At 47.3% G+C, this 22,904-nt stretch overlaps 2 protein-coding genes and 1 pseudogene across 2 annotated transcripts; 1 reads left to right on the forward strand and 2 right to left on the reverse strand.

The window, feature by feature from the left end:
• The first annotated feature begins 6,618 nt into the window (after positions 1-6,618).
• Positions 6,619-8,442, forward strand: AVPR1B (arginine vasopressin receptor 1B). Its single transcript, XM_006922835.1, has 2 exons — positions 6,619-7,558; positions 8,114-8,442. Exons 1-2 carry the CDS (start codon positions 6,619-6,621, stop codon positions 8,440-8,442), a joined length of 1,269 nt encoding a protein of 422 aa, XP_006922897.1.
• Positions 8,443-15,029: 6,587 nt separating this feature from the next.
• Positions 15,030-15,147, reverse strand: LOC112471870 (annotated as a pseudogene).
• Positions 15,148-15,265: 118 nt separating this feature from the next.
• On the reverse strand, positions 15,266-19,006 carry RHEX (regulator of hemoglobinization and erythroid cell expansion). Its single transcript, XM_006922836.3, has 5 exons — positions 18,996-19,006; positions 18,701-18,801; positions 17,441-17,584; positions 16,002-16,072; positions 15,266-15,467 (listed from the first exon to the last, which is right to left on the reverse strand). The coding sequence occupies exons 1-5, from the start codon at positions 19,004-19,006 to the stop codon at positions 15,267-15,269; spliced, it is 528 nt and encodes a 175-aa protein (XP_006922898.1). The 3' UTR covers position 15,266.
• Between the last annotated feature and the right edge of the window lie 3,898 nt (positions 19,007-22,904).

The following is a 22,904-nucleotide window of genomic DNA, read 5'->3' on the forward strand; positions in this document are numbered from 1 at the left end:
ACAGTCTCTCCTGAGAGGGGTAATATTTAGTGTGAACAGCCCAGCATAGGGCAGGATATTGTGGAATTATACCATCATAGAACCACAAAAGAGTCATTGCAAGGAACTTAGACGTCAACTAATTCAACCACCTTGGTTTACATAAGGGGAAACTGAGGCCAGAGTGATGAGGTGACTTCATTAAGGACACATTGAGTTACTAACAGTATCAGGATGAGAACTAGGTTTCCCAACTTTAGGTTCAACGACTTTTTCAGGTCTTCCATCCATCCTTCCAACAAAGACTATTGAGTACCCACTGTCTGCCAAGAACCATGGTAAGAGCTGGAAATGTGATTACCTTCATGGATGAATACATGTAGACACCTGGGTCATTTCATGTGCCTCTCTGTACACATTAGCAATATCAGTCAATGAGCGCCCCTCCCTGCCCACCACAAGTAGAGCACAGAAGTAAGTGTTCACAAGAAGGTAAATGAAGAGGAATGCCTCTAACATGGGCCGGCACCTACCCATCCCCCCACCTAACCTGGATAATAAAACTTGCCATGGGGGTCCCTGGGCTGCTGGCCACAGCATGAGGATATTGGGAACATGGAGGGAGGGTGGGGAAAGAAGTAAAAGGAAAAAGAAGTGCAGACCTCCCTCCAAAAGCAGGCTTGGGAGGTCACTGGAAGCAAATCTCCACTTCCCCTGCAGATGGAGGCTGGAATTGGGGTATGTACACTACCGGCCTGCTTACCTGTCAGTCTTGAGACTCTACTTCTTTGAGGGAGGGAGGAGCACTGGAGGCAGAAGCTGGACTCAGCAGCTGTCCTCAACCGTCCCTACCTCTTGGGCTCAGCAGCTGTGCCCCTCCCTGCTCCTGCTTCCCCTCACCTCCACCCACTTTCTAGGTCTCCTAGCCTCCAACAGTCAAGCCCACTAAGTCAGCTGGCCCGGAAACTAGGAAGCTATGCTATGCATTTATCCTCGGTAAGACACTGCAGCATTTCATTAAACTCCAAGGAAACTTATTGGAGTTCTGATAGCTGCAATAAGCTTAAAAGAAAAACAAACTTTCTCGTGAACAGATGATAATTAATGGAGAAAGTTTCAACTGTCTTGCAAAGGGAGTCAGGGCAGTGTCATTTGAGAATAACAGGATTGCCTCCTGTTCTAAGAAGCCATGACAGAGAGCTAAGTCCCCCTCAGAGACTCAGCCCCAGGGCCCCAGAGACATCATCTAATACTAACTCCCTCTCTTTCTTGGAGTTGAGGTCTGTCCTGGCACCAGGCATGGAGAGCATTACATTGTATAAAGCCCCAGACCCCTCTTTAGCTGCCTGCTATGTTTCTGGCCACCAGGATGCCTGGGCACTGGATCCCATAACCTGCATCTCTCACAGCCACACATTCAGTAGGGTGTGGTCCAAGAGGTTCCCAAAGACACTGCACACAGACAACTTGACCCTGACCTAGTGGCGCTGTTGAAACTCTCAGCAACATTAGAATTACTTCTCCGATCTACTCTCCAGAAAACCTCTGTCAAAAGACAAATTATATACTATACAAATTATTATACTATTCTCTCTACTTTTATGAATGTTTAAACATTTCTACAAGAAAGTTGGAAAAAATAAGGCAACATTACCTGGCAGGGATAATTCATTTACTCATCTGTGCCCCTTACATACTGAATTAACATTCTGCAGAAGTTTATTGAGCTTCTATTATGTGCCAAACACTAAGTTGGCTTTATTAGCTACAGTGCTGAAACATTTGCTTCATGGTAGCGGATCAGAACCTCTGTAGGTGAGGCCTGGGCATTTTACAATTCATGCAGCCGGGATGGAGAACCACTGCCCTGACGGATCAGTGTACAGATGGGATAAAAAGAGCATACGGGTAGAACTGGCTCCTGGTCACACTCTCACCTCCACTATCCGTGGGATGTTGAGAACCTCACTTGAGTCTTTGGCTTTCTGGTTGGACTTCCTTCTGGAAAATGGGACTTGATGGTCCCTCAGGTCCTTCCCATCACTCCTCAACCTCTTGGTCTGAACCAAAAGGTAAGTCCCTTTCAATTCCAACATTCTATGACTGTACGAGATATTTTATGGTGAGAAGAACAAAATGGAAACTTTCTGGGAGACCCTGAAATCAACACCAATTAGATGGACCTTCCCATCTGCCACACCCACTCCTTTTACTCATCAATCTCAACGTTAAACCAAATTAACAGAAGATGGTGGTGACACCAAAGCTTGCTCCCGGCTGTAAAAGATGCATTAGTCCCCGTAATGGCCCATCTTCCCCAGACCACTTCCTCTATCTAGACATTTATGAGACCATGAATCAAGGGTTGCCCAGGCAGGCAGAAAGGTTAGTGCCTAGTAGATGATGGGTGTGTCATGAAGGGCCCAGGCATCTTTGTAAAATGCTAGCTCTAGTAAGTAACTCAACATGCTGAGAGGATTCTGAGTCCTAGCCAAGAAGAGGCCTCTGCAGACAGGCACCCGGAGGCTGCAGGAGAAAAACGCCTTTATCCACTTTCTTCTGCCCAGGTCATGGTGTGGCATAAGAGGGATGCACATCCTCACTCTTCACTGGCCAATAATAATGCAGGAAGTATTTTGAGTTCATCCTTTTGGTCAAAATAGAAGATTATTAAAGGAAGAGATATTGATAAGTTTATATTCTGAGAAATACATTTTATTTTTTATGATGGGTCTATTCAGAACACATTGAGTTCAAGCTGACTATATGAAAATAGAATCCTTTCTTTTTTAAATTGAAATGGCACCTAACAATTTCAATTTTGATTTCTCTGCCTCTGAGAAATATAGAAACTAACATTCAAATCCATGGAAGCAAATCTTTTTGTAAAGAATTAGATTAAATAATTTGAGGACGAATCATGTCTTTTTACAATTTGTTAATATTTATTATTTCCTTGAGATTCAACTTTAAGTTCATACAAATTCAGTCTCAGATGGAGACCTGCGAGTCACCATTCCCATTACTATATTGGGAAGATGAAGGGTCACAGGAAGTGTCCATGTAAGTGGCGGGTCTGTGTTGAAAGGGCTCTGTATGCTCCTCTACCAAAAGCAAGAACAATGGACAATGCTTAAAACCAAAAAGCTAAGAAATAGCGGTATACCCAGAAATGAACCCACACACATATGGTCAATTACCTTACGATGAAGGAGCCAAGAATATACGATGGGGAAAGGACAGTTTCTTCAATAAATGGTGTTGGGAAAATTGCACACCCACATGTAAAAAAACGAAACTGAACAAGCATTTTATAGCATAAACAAAAATGAACCCAAAATCGATTAAAGACTTGAATGTAAGACCTGAAACCATAAATTTCCTAGAAGAAAACGTCGGTGATAAATTCCTTGACACAGTTCTCGACAATGTTTTTTTTTTAAAATCTGACTCAAAAAGCAAAAGTAACAAAAGCGAAAATAAACAAACAAATAAATAAACTAAAAAGCTTCTGAAGAGCAGAGGAAACCAGCAACAAACGAAAAGGCAACCTACTGAACGAGGGAAAATAATTACAAATCATACATCTGACAAGGGGCTAATATCCAAAATATACTAAGAACTCACATAACTCAATAGCAAAATAACAAACAATCTGATTTAAAAATAGGCAGAAGATCTGAGTAGACGTTTTCCAAAAAAGACAAACAGATGGCCAATAGATACAAGAAAAGATGTTCAACACCATTAATCGTCAGGCAAATGCAAATCAAAACCACAATGAGATATCACTTCATGCCTGTTAGAATGGCTCTTATCAAAAAGGAAAGAAATAACAGGTGTTGGCGAGGATGTGAAAAAAAGGGAACCCTTGTGTACTGTTGGTAGGAATGCAAATGGGTGCAGCTGCTATGGAAAACAGTATAGAGGTTTCTCAAAAATTTAAGGACAGGGTTACTATATGACTCATCAATCCCTCTCTGGGTATGTACGCGAAAAATTTGAAAACACTTATTCAAAAGATATATGTACCCCGATGTTCATTGCAGCACTATTACAGTAGCCAAGACATGGAAACAACTTAAGAGTCTTTGATGAATGATTGGATAAAGAAGATGTGGTACATATGCACAATGGAATACTATGCTGCTCAGCCATTAAAAAAGATAAAATATTGTCATTTGTGACAACATGGATGGATCTTGAGAGTACTATGCTAAGTAAAATAAATCACACAGAAAAAGACAAGAATCATATAATTTCATTCATACATAGGACATAAAACTGAAAGCAATAAATGAACGAACAAAACAAACAAACAGAATAAATTCATAGATATACACAACAGAATGGTGTTTACCAGAGGGGAGGGAGAGTGGACGGAAGAGAAAGAGGGGTCAAATATACCGTGACGGAAGGAGACTAGACTTTAGGTGGTAAGCACACATGAGAGTCTACAGATGTCATATTACAAGTTGAAATTTATATAATGTTATTAACCAATGTTATCTAGATATATTTTTTAAAAGCAAGTTCCAGAATGGTATATATACTATATCGTTCACATAATATGTAATATTTTAAAAACATGTTTAAATGTATATCATTTAAAATGAATACATCAAGAAATGAATGATTGGGAGTAAGAAAATGGAGAAGTTTTGCTGTGAAGGGGAAGATTGCAGTAGCTGGAGAGGGAGGCACAGTGTCTGAGGAGGGTTGTAATCCTCCCCTTTTTTAATGTACAACACTAGAATTTGTTTGCCTGCAGATGGGAATGAACCATTAGAGACACTTAAAATAATCACTCATAAAGAGTGAAATCCTTGAGGAGCTGGAGCTGGGCTGCAAAGCACCAAAGGTAGATGCTACAGTATTATCAGTGAGAAATGGGATTTGAACTGTGGCAGTGTGACGAAATGGAGATGAATTTGTAGGTGTTTAGGAAGCAGATTCTTCAAGAAGTGATGCTATTTGGATGAACGAGAGAGTGGGCGACATTCTAAATGGGGGTCTGGTTTGATTAAAAGGCAAGACAAGAGGACCTCCGTACATTGATGAACTCTGCTCTTTCTGAAGGTCGTGGGCCATGCTCTTGTCAGTCCTAATGAACTTCTAATCTGCTCCCTGTCCCAACAATACATCTTGTATATGAACTAAAAATAAAGTGAATTCCCCGACCGGTACCACACACTCTGCTGAGCTGAAGGCTTCTTGTAGGCGGTGATTTACTTTTACTCGTACTCTCAGCATCTTTGCCTCTGCCTACTGGATGTTAGTCAAGTCCGCTCTGGGAAAAGCACATCATGCTGGGGCCTGGTCCTGCCTCCACCAGTTCTATGAGCCAGTCACAGAACTTCTCCGGCCTCAAATTTCTACCTCACTGAGTGGTTAACTGCGTTTAGGACACAGAACGTAAAAGGGTCGGGGTCGGGTCGTGTCACGCCTTCCCTTGCTCCGCAAGTACCCAAATTTCCCCTGACAGCCCCTCCCACAAGCGCACGGATGCCCCAGGTCTAGCTGCTTCCACCCCACCTCTCTCCTGTCACCACCCCGCCCGCCTCCACACACACACACACACACACACACACACACACACACACACACACACACTCGCATTTTCTTTCTCCCTGCATGGCTCCAAGTCTCCCACCAGGGTCTGCGGTCAGACGTCCTCCCCAGGGCAGGGGCTCCTTCTGGGGCGCTGCCTCACCACCCACCTGCCACCCCTGAGGACTTTGGTCCCTTCGCGGGCCTAGGGGAGCCCGTAGCAGGTGGCGCGCCCAACAGCACTGCCATCCGCAGGGTCCCGCGGAGGTGGGTAACTGTCACCGCACCCCCAGGTGCGCACCTGTCCCGAGAGACAGTCCGACCGCTCCAGGGTACAGCGTAGATGAGTTTGTCTGACTGCAAGAGTGTGGGTCCAACTGGCTGGTGAGCACTGCTTGCGTCGTCTGCTTCTCTCGCTCCCTGTCCCTCGTCCCCCGCCCCCTGTCCCTTCCCATTTACCCTCCCTTGACCACCCTGCCTCCCCCTTCCCTCCTGGGGGCCTGAGTCTTACTCCGCCCTCCTCTGCAGGAGCCAACCCGCTCTGAGGGCCGCTGGGCAGGGCCACCAGCGCATAAAACCTGCCCCTCCAGAGCCGCTGCGCTCCCGCTGCCGCTTGTCGCCACTCACAGCCCAGGCGACGCGGGTGACCCAGAGCGCCTTCAAGCAGCCTTAGGGATATGCACTTTCGGCTTCCAGTTTGAAGAAAATGAATTTGGGGTGCACTCGGGAGTGGCGCAGCTCCCCCAGACTTCTTTCTCTCCCAGGAGTCGACCTTGCACAGCCTGCTCCATTCTTCCCTTCCTCGCCCGCCATCTCCCCTCCACCTCCCCTTTGCTCCTAGGTGCTTCTCCCCTCTCCTGGAGCAGCATCTTCTCCTTCCTTATCTCATTCTCCCTCCTCCTCTCTGTCCTTATCCTCTTAACTATTCCCGCCTATTCGCAGCCTTCTCCTTGTCATCCTGGCCCTTCTCCTTTCTCTCCATCTTACACCTTTCCCGACCGCACTCAGGCCACCCCTCAAAACTCTCCTTGCACCCACGCTCTCCATCCACCCCTCTCCCCACTCTCTTCCCGCCCAGCAAACTTCGCCATGGAATCTGGGCCTCCTTGGGCGGCCAACCCTATCCCTGGGAGCACCCTCTCTGCCCCCAATGCCACCACGCCCAGGCCTGGCCGGGATCAGGAGCTGGCCAAGGTGGAGATCGGAGTCTTGGCCACTGTCCTGGTGCTGGCAGCAGGGGGCAACCTGACGGTGCTGCTGATGCTGGGCCAGCGGGGCCGCAAGCTCTCCCGCATGCACCTGTTTGTGCTGCACCTGGCCCTGACTGACCTGGGCGTGGCGGTCTTCCAGGTGCTGCCCCAGCTGCTGTGGGACATCACCTATCGCTTCCAGGGCTCCGACCTCCTCTGCCGGGCCATCAAGTACCTGCAGGTGCTCAGCATGTTCGCCTCCACCTACATGCTGCTGGCCATGACACTGGACCGCTACCTGGCCGTGTGTCACCCTCTGCGCAGCCTCCAGCAGCCCAGCCAGTCTACCTACCCTCTCATCGCTGCTCCCTGGCTGCTGGCTGCCATCCTCAGCCTCCCTCAAGTCTTCATTTTTTCTTTGCGGGAGGTGACTCAGGGCTCCGGAGAACTGGACTGCTGGGCAGACTTTCGCTTCCCTTGGGGGCCACGGGCCTACATCACCTGGGCCACCCTGGCCATCTTCATCTTGCCTGTGGCCATGCTCACAGCCTGCTACAGCCTCATCTATCACGAGATATGTAAGAACCTAAAAGTCAAGACGAAGACCTGCAGGGTAGAAGGAGGGGGCTGGAAGACTTGGGGCGAGCCCTTGCCTGCTGCCCCAGCTGCGGCCACGCGAGGACTGCCATCCCAGGTCAGCAGCGTCAGCACCATCTCGAGGGCCAAGATCCGAACTGTGAAGATGAGCTTTGTCATCGTGCTGGCCTACATCGCCTGCTGGGCACCCTTCTTCAGCGTCCAGATGTGGTCTGTGTGGGACGAGAATGCCCCTGACGAAGGCAAGTGCGTGGTTGGGGTGAGGGGTGGGCGAGTGGAAGAGAGCAGGGAAGGGAAAACAGGAGGGTTAGGACCGGGTTACGGTGCCTCCCAGGGCCAGGCAGGTAAGAAATGAGTGAAGCAATTCAGAGAGGCGGCGCCTGTCCCGTATGACGGGGCACAGCTACGACTCCCATCCAGCTGACCGATGCCACGTAAGTAGCTTTCGTGTGAAATTTCCATTCTTTAAAATTTGGGTAACCAATTTAAATATTTTAAAATACTACGTGGCCCGAATGAAATATGTTCATTGATAGGCTTGGCCAACCAACTGCCAGTTCGCTAAATGAGCATTAGAATGATAGAATAATAGAGTGGAAAGAGATTTTCAAATGATCCAGTCCAGGATGGCAATGTGTGGCCCGTGAACTGTGTCTCTCAGCACTTGTCCTCCTCCTTTATGAGTTTCTTCTCCTTTCTAGGATTCAGTTTCCTCCTCTGTTCAGTGAGGTCCTGGACTCTTCCCCAGATCCCTCCCAGCCGTCATTCTAAGGCTTCTTGTGCTTCTCTGTTGGCAGATTCAACCAATGTTGCTTTCACCATCTCCATGCTTCTGGGCAACCTCAGCAGCTGCTGCAACCCCTGGATCTACATGGGCTTTAACAGCCACCTGTGGCCTCGCCCCCTGCGCCATCTGGCCTGCTGTGGGAGTCCTGGGCCCCGGATGCGCAGGCAGCTCTCCAACGGCAGCTTCTCCAGCCGCCGCACCACGCTACTGACCCGCTCCAGCATCCTGCCCACCCTCAGCCTCAGGCCCAGCTTCAGTGGGAGGCCTGGGCCAGAGGAGTCACTGAAGGAGTCAGAGCAGGTGGATGGGGAAGGCGTCACTGAGACAGGCATCTTTTAGGAGACACTCTCTGGAATCTGGTGCTGCTCACGGAGCTAAAGGAGGGAGGATCTCTATTCATCTCAGCACGGGGTGTAAACGCTGGGGGGGGTCAGGGCTGGAATTAGGGGAGCCCAGTTTGAGGCAGCGTGAGCAGGCCAGAGGGCTACCCGTTGTGTCTGGCCTGCCCTCACCGGCTTCTAATCTCACATGCTAGGCGTCAGGAAGCATCAAACTGTCTGCTCCCTTGATCCTGCCATAATCACAGGGTGTCGGGGAACACACCCTCAGGGAGATATGGTGCCCCAGATCTGGAGCAGGCCTAGGACGGCCCTGTCTGGGGGTCCACAGGTGGCTGGAACTCAGAGGCTGGTCTCCTACCTTGTCTGCTTGTCCTCATCCTAATCTGACTAGCACACCCAGCCCAATCAGAAGAGGGAAAAAGTGAAAAACTGTGAGGAAAACCGTATTTGGATCTTGGATTTTTTTCCTCTTTTTTTGGTAGAGGTAGGATTGTTTAATGAGGAAAAGTGAATGGGGCTGGGGCTTCGCCTGCTATGCTCCCCTGTCTAATGCAGGGAGATGCAGGCTTTACTACAGCATCAGGTAACTAGCAAAAACTCTGCAAATTCTAGTTTCTCTTCTCCCCGTACCACTCCCCTTTATAGAGTGGAGGCAGGGGCACAGTGTTGTATATTCTTAGCGGCATGACCCACTGGGAGTGAGTGTGAGAAGAAATAAGGGAGGGAAGGAGGGGAGGAAAATGGCCACAGTCAGATTAAGAGTGGAGGATGCCTCAGAGGCACCAGGGAGGAGTCGCGCTCCCTCCTACCCCAAGGAGTCCAGACTGCTCTTCCCTCTGGGGCTGCATGGTGGAGATAACCTTTGAGGAAATGTGATGCGATCATGGCCATGGACTTCCTCAAGGCTCTTCAGAGCTTTCACATGAATATGCATGCTGTGATAAAGTCAGAAGCGGGAGATTTGAAACTCGGCTCTGCTTTCAGGTAACTGTATGACCTTGGGCAAGTCACCTCCTTCTCTGGGCCTCAGTCTCCTGCCCTGTAGAAGAGAGATGATCTCTAAGATCTTTCCCAGCTCTAACCTTTTGTGACTTTGTAAGACTGGAAATGATGTTACAATAGAGAAATACAAAGGGCACTCTAACCAACAGGTCCCAGAAAAATTGTTGGATTTTCATGACCATGACATTTATACTCTTTGACTCAGTTCTGGTGGCTGAGTGTCCTGCCATAGCCATACTGTCCAATTTTACCCTCAATTCTGTGATGCTAATGCCAGGAGAGACAGCAGAGCACGTAGAATCTGGGAGCTCTGCCCTGAACTATCACCAATGGGGTTTATATCATGGGGTAGCTTTTCTGCCCTAATTCTGATTCTAATCTCAGAGATGGTCTTGATGATAGAAACGGCATCTGCTAAAAAGTTAGGAGAACTGGGTCCTGGCTCTACTACCATGCCATCACTGATGACCGACATGGGTGAAATGCTTGCTCTCTCGGTTATGAGAGTCAAATACGACTGTGGATCTATAGGTGGTTTGTAAACTCATGAGCTCTGTACTAATGTAAGTGATGCTAATCTACTTAAGAGCAATTCTAGAGAGCAGGTTCAATCTGCCCCCCTCTTTTAGGGAGGCTTTGAGAAATGATTGTGGCTTCGAGGATACACTTCTCTAAGAGGCATTCCGCTCTGAGAAGCCTCCTAAAATTTCCTTAAAAGAAAAGAGTGGATCTGAGCGTTGTGAGTGAGCAAAGCATCCCAACTCTTCAGGGCTGAAGAACTGGAGGGCAGGACACAGGCCCTTAGTGGGACCAAGTCTCAGGAATAGACCCACAGTCTCTTCACTGCAATCTGTTGCCCATGTCAGTCCCTGACATCCAACCACCTCCCTGTCCACCCGCCCCAGTGGAGCTGAGCTTTGGAGCCTCCCACGCCAGCCTGAGCTGTTGAAGTTGCTCCTTCCCCTGCTTACATAAGCCACCTCCTCCCTTCAGACCATAGGTCCTGACTCTAGTGCCCATAGTAGGTACTAAGTAAATCTTTGCTTATCGTGGTAAACAGGAAGTAGAAGGAAAACCAGCTTTGTACTCTCAAAATATGGGTTTGAGTCCTGATCTCACCCCTTTTCTACCTGTATGAATTTAGGCAAGTTAGCTGATCTCTGAGCAACAGTTTCCTCATTTGTTAAATGGAAATAACAATGCCACTTTGTTGGAGAGATTTGGGAGACTGTAGACAATAGAACACTCCACTGATGTTAGAAAAGAGAATGATGACCCGACTCGGTGAGTCACTGGTGGGTGACTGGGCCCAGACACTCTACAGTTCGGAGGGGAGGAGGGAACACCTGGAGTCAAGGTTGGCCAGAGCGCCTTCTATGTCTACTCTTTGCCTACTATGTCAAACAATGCCACTGTTAGATTTTCAGTCTTGTATCATGCAAGGGCGACTTACTCGTGGTGGTGGCTTGGGAGCCCTTGCTGTTACTTCCATGGAAAGGCTGTGTTTGATCTTTTTCAGAAAGCTGGTGCTGTCCTATAGTGAGCCCAGTGGGGAGCAACTGGGCCCGGGCCTTGGGAGCCTATTCCAGGAGACTCGTGAAGGAAATGGCAGGATCGTGTCTGGATCTATGAATGACACTTTTGCAGCATGTGTAGGAAGCTCTAATGGGTATTCTGAGACAGCACAAGGGCCTTGGATAGGGTTCGGAGGGTTGGGGTCCTGTGAGAAGCAAGGAGGTTCTGTGCTCTCTGAGTCAATCTCATTTCTGACAGCTAACCCCGGGAAGCTAGCACTCTGTGAAAGACAGTACTTCAGCTTCTCAGATCCCACATGGGAGCATGGGGCAAGGGGGCAGGCAGGGCAGAGGTTCACTGTGGGGATTTCTCAGAATGGCTTTTTATGTTGTTTGGTATAGCTCAATCGCTTTCCAGATGACTCTGTCTGTATTTTGTATGTAAATAGGTTTTATATTTATCAAGAGGCTATAGATTCAGCCCAGGATGCAGCAGCTCACCCCTGGGTCAGGAACCTAGAGATGTGGTTGAGATTAACCAATAAAATTCCTTAACAACCAAGAAATTTCTGGGAATCTTTGTTTCCTAGAGGCAATGATAATGGGATAGGAATGCTAAAATGAAGTTTTGATCTTCTTAAGCCGGGCAGGGAAGGGGCAGGGGGAAGGCTGAGGTGTGGGGAGCTGACTTCCTGGTGGTGCCCTTTCACCCAGTTTAAGAGAAAAAAGGAAACAAGAGTGTCCTGCAATTTTCCCTGAAGCCACACAGTGGCAGTGTGGAGCTGAAAGTGGGTCTGAAGCAGTGACAACCCACAAGGGCAGGCTGGGAAAGCCACCCAGTCTCCCAACTCTAAAGCCATATAACTTTCCCTTAAGTTCTAGAGTCTTTGCCTCTCACTGGACCCAGTTCTCCTGAAATACCCTGACATGTACTTCTTCATTGCTAAGTTCACAGAGGATGTATTTGGCAAAGAGGGACAAAGAACAGGTAGTTTCCTCTGCAGGTGTAAGAACTGAGTATAGAAATTCCTGTCCGAAAGGGTGAGTGTTTGAGGGAGCCAGTGGGACTTCCAACAAACAAACAAAACAGATGAGATGGGGTTATTAATGTGTTCTGTTTAGAGGCTGGGGGCATGTGTTAGAAGTCCTCTTGAAGCCAGAAATCTGTCCTGATACCAGGAGTATGAAACCCGCTGATGGTGGGCATAAAATACCTTCTCACCCCAACGGGTCCTGTTGGCCAATGAGACAGTGTCCCTCATGGAATTCTGCTGAAGTTCTATGGTGCGCATTTGGGTTCTTAGAATAAGAATTCATTAAAGACAGGTCACATTTATTCTGGTCTTCTGTAATCAACCATCTGCTGGTTGCCAGTAGCAAATCGATTTCTTTATATCTTGTTATAAGAGAGTTTTGGAGGGGTTTTCATCCAATTCTCACTCACAGAGGAACCCAGAGCGGGGCAGCACGATCGTTCCCTGGAGGTTCCGATGACATACAATGCGAGAAAGTAACTTCACTGTACTAGAAACTACGCTCTTCAAAGGGCGATTACTCATACAGGCGACCTTTTGCACAGGTTTAGGCAGCTAACCTTCTAAATTCATGAGGTATCGCAAACATGTCCATTTTATTTCTAGCAACATGGCTGGCAATGATTTTGAGGATCAGTTCAAATTGTTAGCTGGCCCCAATCATCAGCTTATTGGCTCAAACTCCTTAGGACATGAAATCAGCCCTCCTCTTTACTTATCAGGGCATCTGAGAAGTCATCTGCACCATTGACAATCGAATCTCTGTAATTCACTGGAGACACACTTTCAACTCTATTCTTAAACGGCACTCTCCAAGAACGCCTCCCATAAGCAATCTGGGTGGATGCTCCAGTCATAGCAGAGTTCATCAGAGAACTTAATCAGATGGTCAGTGGCATTCAGATCTCTATTCTCTGTGAACCTACTCCCTGCTCCAGAGTATCACCACTGCCTCGGAGCCACAGACATTTCTCCAGGCGGGTCAGAGAGCCCGCATCTCGTCAGGCCTGCTCCCTTTTCTCCAGTCAATTAGTTTTCCACCCTTCTTTCTAAATTGAGGTCAGAAACAACTCTCTCTGGGACGGTTTCTCTGATTAGGTCCACCTGATCCTAACAGTCTCGCGCCCAGTTTGCTTAAACATTAACAGGCTCTAGTTTCACTGCTCAGTGTCAATTTCCCCTTTGTCACAGGTTGTATTGCACATGTTCTTGCCTGTCCCACAACTAGGTCGTGCATGCCTTAACCCCATCCACCCAGGTGCTCAAGTCTTCTATTTGGATCCTCCTCCCAACCCACAGGGTCCATCCGGAATTTCGCAGAAAGCAGGCTCTGTCTGCGCCCCTGCAGTAGTCTCCCGTCCTGGTGTGGCAGCTACTGTGGCGCTGTCCCTGTGCGGTCTCTCTCAGGTGCACTGTGACTTGTCTGAACCTCTTCACTCTAGACTTTTTTCTCTTTTCAAAAAAGATCAGTAAGAAGTAGTTTCACTTCTGGATGCAAAGACAGTGTTGTCGTTGGTGTTTATTCCTCTCTCCGTCTCTCTAACCGATAGAATCTCTTTTACCCTGTTAAGAAAAGCTCACTAAGGAGAGGTCTTAGTCCATTCTGAGTGCCATAACAAAATGCCACACACTGGGTGCCAGCCTGGTGAGTGAGGGCCCTTTTCTGGGTTGCAGATTTATTGTACCTCCACAAGGCAGGAGGGGCTAGGGGCCTCTATGGGGTTTTTTTTATTAGAGCACTAATCTCACCCGCAAGGGCACTGCCCTCATGGCCTAATCACCTCCAAAAAGCTCCACCTCTTCACACCATCACCTTGGGAGTTAGGATTTCAGCGTATGAATTTGGGGGGTGGGGCACAAATATTCAAATCTTAGCAGAAGAAAAATAACAATGGCAGATAAAAGGTGGAGAGACATGTAGACCGGCAAAAATTTTCAGCCCCAGAAACCAAACCAGAATCATTCATTCAGATCTTCTTGGGAAAGAAGCTGGGAACATAAACGCTGCCCACCGCTCCCAGTACCAGGGCTGGAAAGGTAATTTACAGCCAGCAGACGGAGCTAGTTCATAAATTGCCTTTAAGACCCAAATGTGACTCATCTGGGGTTGGGGTTCGGCTAGGAGTATTCCTAGGGTTTCCATGTTTTGAGATGTTTAAGAATTTTTTTTATGTCTTAATTAGCTGTTGGAGAAAGTATATTGTATATTTCTCTAGTCACTGCTTACTGCATGTTATCAATTTTTAAATACTTTAAGTTAACTCTCTGAGGTTTTCTAGGACTAGAATACCTGCTAACGATGACAAATTTTATCTTTTTTTCCAATAGTTGCAGCCCTTCTTTTTGTTAACTGTTTTATTGCTTAGAACTTCTAGAGCAATGTAAGATAAAAGAAATAGCAGGCTTGTGGACATTCTTACTTTGTTGTTGATTTAATAGGACCGTATCTAGGACCGTACAGTTACGTATAATGCAATCTGCTGATTTAGGATAAGCTATTCTTAATCAAGTTAAGAAAGCGTCCCTTTATTCCTAATTGGTTAACAAAAAAAAACAACAAACCAGAAATGGGTATTGAATTTTATTGGATTCAGTTTTTCTGGTAATAACAGATTGTGATGCTGATTGGTATTCACCAGGACTGTTTGTCACCTTTCATTCATAAGAAACAGTGCATTCAAAGGTTGAATGATGGTGGGCTTTCTCAGTGGACCATTTAAGGTTCTGAGGGCAAAGCAGGACTAGTCGGCAAGTGGCACTGAACAAGGGCCGCATGCCACATGCCGGGTTAAGCAAGAGGAAAAAAGGAACTGACTGACGGTCGCCATTTTATCTAACACTTTTGAGTAAGTTGTTTATTGCCAATAATTAAAGATCTCAGAGAGTCATTTAATCATAAGATTGACAAGCAGAATTCTACTACAACTGATTAAAATATTTTAAAAGTTTTTCTATGGAAACTTCACCACTTTCTCTATTGATGTGCTCCAATCTTTTCATATTTACCCTGGAAGTTCTTCCTAACATCTCATATGAATCTTCCTTGCTGGTCTTCCTAGGTGGTCTCCTATCCAAGTACTAACCAGGCCCAACCCTGCTTAGCTTCCAAGATCAGATGGGATCGGGCACGTTCAGGGTGGCATGGCCATAGACCAAGCCTATTTTTTTCTCCTAGGTTTTGTTTTGTTTTTAAAAAAGAAGTAATTCTGCAAAACAAGTACAAGAATTCATAGAGAACGTCACCCAGTTAAAAAAAAAAAAAAGCCTAGAATTCATATGGCCACTTGAGTGTATTCCACTGGCTCAGAGACAGCAGGGTTCACAAAAGTCCAGGAATTGTGCGTGTGACTTTTGGGATCGATGTTGACATAATCTGTGGTTTCCTTTATGTTCTCATAGTCCAAGGCAAATTTGTTTTTCAGTCTACCAGTGGCTGAAAAGACCACTTGTGTGTAATTCACATTCTTGGTGGCCTTAAGGAAAAAGAGCAGAGAAATATAGGTCAAGATTCTTATCATATTTGGAGGAGGTAGGACCCCAGGACTGAACTCCCACTCCAAGAGGCTGGCCCTAAGCTGAGTGGGAAGGAACCTGGTCCCAGGTAGCCACGTCTGAGAGCAGGGCCAGGGCAGTGAGGAGGATTGCCAGTGACTTTGTTCCTTCTGTCTTCAGAGAATGAATGGGTTTAAGGAAGAAAAATGTAGAGAATCAATGCAAATGAGGTCAGGACTCAGAGCAGTGGCCCAGTGACTGGGATATGGGGAGAAGGAGGCTCCCCATCAGCACTTCCATTTTTACAGCCCATCCAGACCCACTGTGGATGATCTGTGCTGACGTGGGGCTGAGTGAAAGTGTGACCGCCCTCGCGTAAGGATGTTGTACTGACTCAGGAAGCCCCTCCTTTCTTGCTCCCTTCTCTGTATTGGGAGGGCCTCAGTTCTGAGTTTTACAGCAGGGACCCTAGGCTGTATATGGAGGGCTGAGCTCTCACTAGGCGTCTCCATTACCTGGCCGGTGGGAGGCGAGCTGTTGGAGCTGTCCGAGGTGTCGGAGCTGTCTGAGGATGTATCACTGTCATCTAGGGAGAAATAGAAACTGTTACTCTTCTAAAGATAGCTGCAGGGTGTTAGGAGAAGATAGAGCCAATGGAAGGGAGGATGAGACAAAGATAGAGGCAGAGCCAGCAACGCAAAGAGGAGCGGGGAGGAGAGATACAAAGCCCCCAAAAGCAAAAGAAGGACTAGAACAGAGAAAAGGTGGTGGGACAGACAGCCTCCAAATGTAGGCAGAGTCTAGGCACTGCTGCTTTGTCCAGCTCCATCTAAAACAAATAACAAACACACTAGGCTTTCCTGAACTTGGGAGGAGTGAACAAGGACATGCTGAGACATGCTGTGGCCCGGGGCAAACAGCTCTGGCCTCAGAAGCCACAGGCACAAGTTGTCATCTAAACCTGTCCCTAAGTCCATGCAGATTACATCCTTTTTTGTGCCCTGGTTTTGTCCCCTATAAAATGAGAAGGTTGGACAATAATCTCTGAACTCTCTGACAGCCAGTCTGGTTCTGGCCAGGCTTTGGTGAAGCTTTGGGTCATGGTGAGGTCAGTGCCTCTCCCATTCTGCTGAAACATTGAATTCGTGTCAGTGGCATCTTCCGGTCCCCCCGTGCTCTGAAGCCTTCTCTCAGTGCTGGGGAAGTGTGACAACCTGATATCTCCAACTCAAAAGATAAAACTCGAAGGATGGAGCAAACCCAAATGAATCGAGAGATAAACCAATGGAAAAGCTCACTCTCTGGTGAGTGCACCTCTAGAGGTAGCTGTCTCACTGTGGAAGCAACAGTTTTCACCTGGTGGGTCGCCCATGCCCTGAGATAGAGCCATAGGGTGGTGAGCGTGCTGGTCCACTTTCCCGAGGCAGACAGCCATTTGAACCATCACCAAGACTCTTATTTATTAAAATACCTAGATATCCATGAGGATCTAAGACTGTAGAGAAGGGGCCTCTGGGAGTATGGCTGAGTCACCTGGGACAAGCCAATGACACTGGCCAGATGGCATGATGCATAGCAGCAGCCATGGCTGGGGGTAGACAGAGATCATTGAAACCTTGGCCTCACCACTAACGGGCCGAGAGAAAGAAAAGATGCCATAGTATTACAAAGACGGGAACAGAGGCAGTCCCCACGTCCCCTATACAGTTGTTCACATGGAACCAAACCTGGGAAAGAGCTTAGACCCATACAAACCCAGCGAGGTCTGTCCCACATGACAGGAGGAACAGCTTTCTGAAAAAGGTAAGGTGGCGAGGCCATTACTGGGATGGGTGTGAGGACCCCTCAGGCTAGCAGCTTGGGCTGTCATGGTGCCCCCAACCCCAGTTGTCCAGACAGAGCAGAATATTCTGTATGAACTTACAACCAGTGCTCTCCCCGCCCCATTACTCACGCCTGTAACAGGGCTCAGACACGGGAGTGCTTCTCTCTGCCCGAGTCTCCTTCATCTCCTGGGCAGCAGGTAGGTGGTGGTGGGCAGGGTTAAGCTTGGGGGCCTGGAGCCTGGCTCTTTGTAGTAATTGCTCATTCTCTTTGGCTAGAGGAGACAGGGCAGGGGTCATATGGGAAAGCCGGCCGGGTCAGGCCCATCCTATTCCTGAGCACGGCTCTCATTAGAGCAAAACATTCAGAAGGATCTCTTCAGGTCTCAGAACTTCTTCGCTCAGAACACTGCAGCGCCCTGCATCTCCCTTGGAGTAGAGCCCAAAGTCCCAACCTTAAAGGCCCTCTGTGGCCTCGCTCCTTCTTTCTCTCTGGCTTCGCCCCCTCTTCTTCCCCTTGATCCTCAGCTCCAGCCACCCCCGCCCCTTTGCTCCTGCTGTTATGTGCCAAATGCTCTCCTGCCTCAGGGCCTCTGTAGGTGCAGCTCCCCTTAGGTTTATACTCACATGTCTGCATCTCGGGGATGCCGGCTGCCATCCGATTCCTATCTCCCTGCCTTGCCTTCTTTCTCCCTAGCGCTTACCGTAATCTAACCCACATGTGTTTCGCCTATCTGGTTTGTTGTGTATGCTCTCATGGGATGTAAGTTACACAAGGGCAGGGGTTTTTGTTTTGTTCCCTGTTATACTGAGTGAGTAAGTGAATGAATGAATGAACGAATGAATGATTAGAGAAGCCTAGATTTCCTTTACTGGAAAAACCTTCTTAACATCTTCTCGTCCAATCCCCTGCCTTCGCCAAAGCAGTGTTATTATATTTCCTAACTGTGATGCCTTCCCAGGACACAGCTTCTCTCCTTCCCATTGCAAAGCAGTTCAAGAATTTAAGATGATCTCTTAGTCTGACCAGATTCTCTTCTGTTACCATTTAAAACCATTTCTTCATATTCAGCCCTTTGGTGGTGATGAAGAAAATTAGTTAGGCCCAGGTTCAATGAGCGCCCCCCGCCCCACGAGCACCACAGAAGCTTATCTCTAGGCAGAAGGTCCAGGTAGGGAAAAGACTCTGGGCTGTCGTTCCCAACCAGAAATAGATTGGTTCAGAGCAGGGATCACCCAGTCGAGGTTGGCAGGGTGAGGGCCATCTGGCCAGTGGATCCATAAGGTTTTCAAGTGATATTCAGGGCCTCCAAAGAGGGGCTGGTCCTGCTTCAGGCTTAAGAATTGTCCCTAAGGGAGACTAGGAGGGGAGAGGACGCTGAGCCTGTTACCGATGTGCCTGCTGAGCAGGTAGTTGACGACCACAAGGAGGCAGGCCTGCAGGATGAGAGACGCGACCGCGATCACTAAGCCATGCCATAACTTCATATCTCTGTTGGGAAAAGAGAAGGGTCAGAGCTGGAGATTGCAGAGATGCCAGTACAGCTGCAAACCCATCCCCGCCCCCGGCCAGAGGCAGCCATCCGGTGCTGCTGTGTGTTTCAGGGCAGGTCCCTTTGCCTCTCTGGATAGCGTGCATGCTTGGAAGCCAGCTACACCAATTCGCCCTGTTGGAACCTCACTCACTCTGTCAGCATGACAAGCTCCTTGCACAGCAGCCACGGGTCGCGAGTGGGGCTCAGACTCTTCCTGGTACAGCAGGAAGAGACTCGAGAAGAACAGCCCTGAGCACCTCGTCTCCAAGTAGCACCACAAGCGGGACTGTCCTAGAGACCTGCAGGAGGCAAGGCAGCTGATCAGGACTCCTAGCCTCTATGCCCCAATTCTCCTCTGGCAAACACACTGCTTGGGGATTATTTACTTTCCTCTCCCCAGATGTCAGCTTTTGAATTTACAAAATAGGCAGTAGTGGCCAGTGCTGAGCCCCTGGCACGCGCACCATCCTATCCAATTCACACGCTCCTACGACCCGGATATCATTGCCCTCCTTTTGTCACAAGCACACTGAGGCTCAGAGAGCTGAGGGACATGGCTGAGGTTGCACAACCGGCAAGTGGCCAGGCCTGGATTTGAGATCTAAGTCCATGCCTGCAAGCTCAGCCATTACTCTGTTCTCAGAGAGAGTTAACCTGCCAGGAGCACACGGGTCTAACTAGAGCAAATACACTGGGAGACAGTCTTTAAAGGAGTCCGAACCTCAAATACACACACACACACACACACACACACACACACACACACACACACACACATCCTACATGGCTTCATTGGGCTTTAGGACCAAGACTTTGGCTTCCGTTACACCCTTATGAATATGTTTAATTTAAAAACTTGCTTATGAATTCCATCAACAAGCGGCTGGACGTGGATTCACTCTAAGGTAAAGGCAGGATAATTCAAAGCCTTTGAAATGGTATTCACGGAGCACTGAGATGAGGCTTCACCACCACTCACTGTCCTGCTGCAGACTGTGAACCTTAAAAAGGCTTTTACTGCCATTAAGGCTTATTTTCCCAGTCAGGATTTCCAAGGGGTAAGGGCAGTGCACAACGTCCTGAATATTTTGTTTTTATTTGTAGTTCTCACACTGGGACATTCTAAGATCAAATTTTGGAGCAAGAGTCGGAGAGAGCGGTCAGTGACAGGGAGAGGGGGAGGGTGGCCTCTCCAAGGCTGTGGGTGTTGGTCCACTGGAAGTCGGACTATCTCCTCTGCACCCTTCACAGACCAGCAAGCTAGTCCTCAGAATGACCTTTCTGTGGGAGGTCAAAGTTGGGAGCAAACTGGCCCAATTTATTCATTGAAATTACTGAAGCTCCCTCTTTCCTACATAATAAATTCTAGACACTTCTCCCAAAGGAACTTTATCTATCCTTTGCTCTTCAAGTTAAATGAGCAAAGCACACCTAACATTATAGCTCCCAAGTCCTATTTAGTTTGAATTATAAAATAGATTCAGGATCCAGAAATGAGGTGTTTATTTCGTTGAGATTCAGCATGCGAGATGGGTAGGGGTTGGGAGGGGGGGATGAAAAGTGAGAATGTTCTAGATGTGAGGATTCTCCTTCCCGTTCATGTCAAAGCCCTCTCTCTCTGCTTGTCCCAGCTCCCGACACTGCAGTGCCAAGAAGCACCAGAAAGTGAGCTGGGCTTCTCGGTGCCTTCTGTAGGAGAGCTGCCATTAGCTCACTATGGGACTGGTAAGAAGGGGTCCCAGGGAGGGCACCGACCCAGATGGCAGGTGACAAAGGACTCCAGGAAGTTACCTCTCTGAAGTCCATAGACAGATGAATAGAAAATCCAATTTTCCCCAATGGTCAGCAAACTCCAGAAAGAAAGCTTGAAGTGACTGCGCACGAAATAAAAACCATAGAGTCAAGAGGCTGGGGCGGGGGGATGGGGGGACTACAAAAGTGATCGAGATGAAGCAAGAAGGAGCTTTTTCAGGAAAAACAATAATCTCGAAGGATTTGGTGACTAGATTGAAAGAAAGGCATAGATATGTCTGAGGACAGATACTATCTCCTCAAGCAAATTTCAGTACCAGACCGATTTCCGGGGCAGCTGCAAAAAGAAGATTGGACTTGATCAGAAGAGCGTTAAGGTGCCACAAAAGACATAAAAGTCATGGAAAAGAGCTAGAAGTTAGGCCAGTGCATCTGCAAAATCACCAGTGTTCCATTTTTAAGGCACTCCAGTGCTTTAGTGTATTGATTGATTACTGCATGTTGAATGTCTCATTTGTCCTTAATCATGAAAATTATTCTCCCTCTCCCATCCAAAGGGATGGCCAGTAAGCTACCAGGGCGTGTTCTGACGCCACACTCAAAGTTTTAATTTTTCTAAGGCTCCCCTCCCTTTTTATTTATTAAAATTTCAACCATAAATAGATATTTGTAGTAGAAGAATTAAAAATACAAATAAGCAAAGCACGTTATAAAATCACCCCAAATTTTATTACATAAAATTGTCTATACATTTTCATAAATATATTTTGTATATGTGTGTAAATATATGTATACACATGTACTTTTTTTTAAAACATGGGATCATACTAATTAACAGCTTGTCCTCTTCACGTAAGGTATCATAAACATGCATTGAGATTAGAAAAACCTCCACTGAAAGCCCCAGTTTGGGGACCCACAGCCCAATTTGGTGCCTAAATGATTTTGTTTGATGATGTGCTTTAAAGATTTAGAGATTTGGACTCACAAAGAGGGGACATGTACTCTGCAGCCCCTGGCTGATTTCTGAAGGCATTTGAGTTCGCCATCCTTGACTTTTATAGCATCCTTTCAAATTCCTACTATTCCATTTTATTAGTAACTCTTAACAGTCTCTGACATTTGGAGACAGTTCCTAGAACTGTTCTGCACACTCCTGGACATTTAACATCCTGAGAAACCATCAGCGTAACAACCAAAATGACCAAACATGACCCCATGCCTTTCTAGATGCCCCCTGAGGCAGGTGCTGTTGCCTCCAGTTGAGAGTCCCTGCATTAAATAAACGTTCCATTATTTTAGAACCAATATTTTGTTTTGGCTCCTCATACAAAACTAGATTGCCTATTCTTCCTTTCATCATTTTAATATATTATGAGTATCTTACTAGCCAAATGACATGCAGTTCCTGTGTCAATATATAACATGAAAGTCAAACAGGCCTAAATATTGGATCCAAGTGCTGTTCCCTTCTAGATGTGAATTATCAAACTTCTCAGTGCCTCAGTTTATGTACTTCTAATATGGGGAGAATGACAGTATCTGCCTCACAGAGTTCTTGTGTGGGTTCAGTGAGTTACGCTGTTTGTAAAGAACTTTATACAATGCCAGGCATGTGGGAAACACTCAATAATTATTAGGTATTATTCAACCCTACAACACTTCACCAAGATGGCTACGAGAGTAGAGCTAATAAAATCCGGTTGGTCTATTTTAGGTAACTTAGGCATTCATTTTGAGAGCAGTTTGGAGATAAGATCCAGGACAGGATGAGGTATGAAAATTATGACAGATGTCATTATTTCAGCAGCTAATGGCCCCTAAACCACAACGAGCAGTTGGTTCCTTGGGGTCTAATTGCAGATTGCTGATGAGACAGTTGGCAGAAACATCTGCTCATTTGTACACATGCACACACCAAACAACCAGGAAATGAGCAATTTACGGTAATTATGTTGTGAGAACACGCTTGGACCATGTGAGAGCTTGGTGTGCCTTGTTCCATCATCAAGATGGGGACTGCCCTGTCCTCCTTCATGCGGGTGAGTTCTGATGCCCAGGCTCTCATTACTGCAGCGCCCTGCCGGGCGCCTCCAACCGGGGTCAGCAGAGCACTAAGGGCGTGTCTTCTGTTCTCTTCAGACCTGGGAGGACATCCTGAGACCCCAGTTAGGGCTGGATTCCATTTTATTGTTTCCCCTTCTACTGATGAAGGAGCTCTCTTGTGGCCTTTCTAGTAGGTGCATTAGAGGTGAAAAAATACACACCTTTTCCTGCCTGACACTATGCTTTCTTTGGGTAGATGTAT

This window comes from Pteropus alecto, unplaced genomic scaffold, assembly GCF_000325575.1.
Source record: "Pteropus alecto unplaced genomic scaffold, ASM32557v1 scaffold359, whole genome shotgun sequence".
Lineage (NCBI taxonomy): Eukaryota > Metazoa > Chordata > Mammalia > Chiroptera > Pteropodidae > Pteropus > Pteropus alecto.

Coding starts and splice junctions, on each gene's coding strand:
- RHEX (XM_006922836.3), bottom strand. Junction 17,585..18,700: donor CCTGCTCAGCAGGCACATCG/GTAACAGGCTCA, acceptor TGTCTCCTCTAG/CCAAAGAGAATGAGCAATTA. Junction 15,468..16,001: donor GCTCGCCTCCCACCGGCCAG/GTAATGGAGACG, acceptor TTTTTCCTTAAG/GCCACCAAGAATGTGAATTA.
- AVPR1B (XM_006922835.1), top strand. CDS start 6,619: ATGGAATCTGGGCCTCCTTGGGCGGCCAACCCTATCCCTGGGAGCACC. Junction 7,559..8,113: donor CGAGAATGCCCCTGACGAAG/GCAAGTGCGTGG, acceptor CTCTGTTGGCAG/ATTCAACCAATGTTGCTTTC.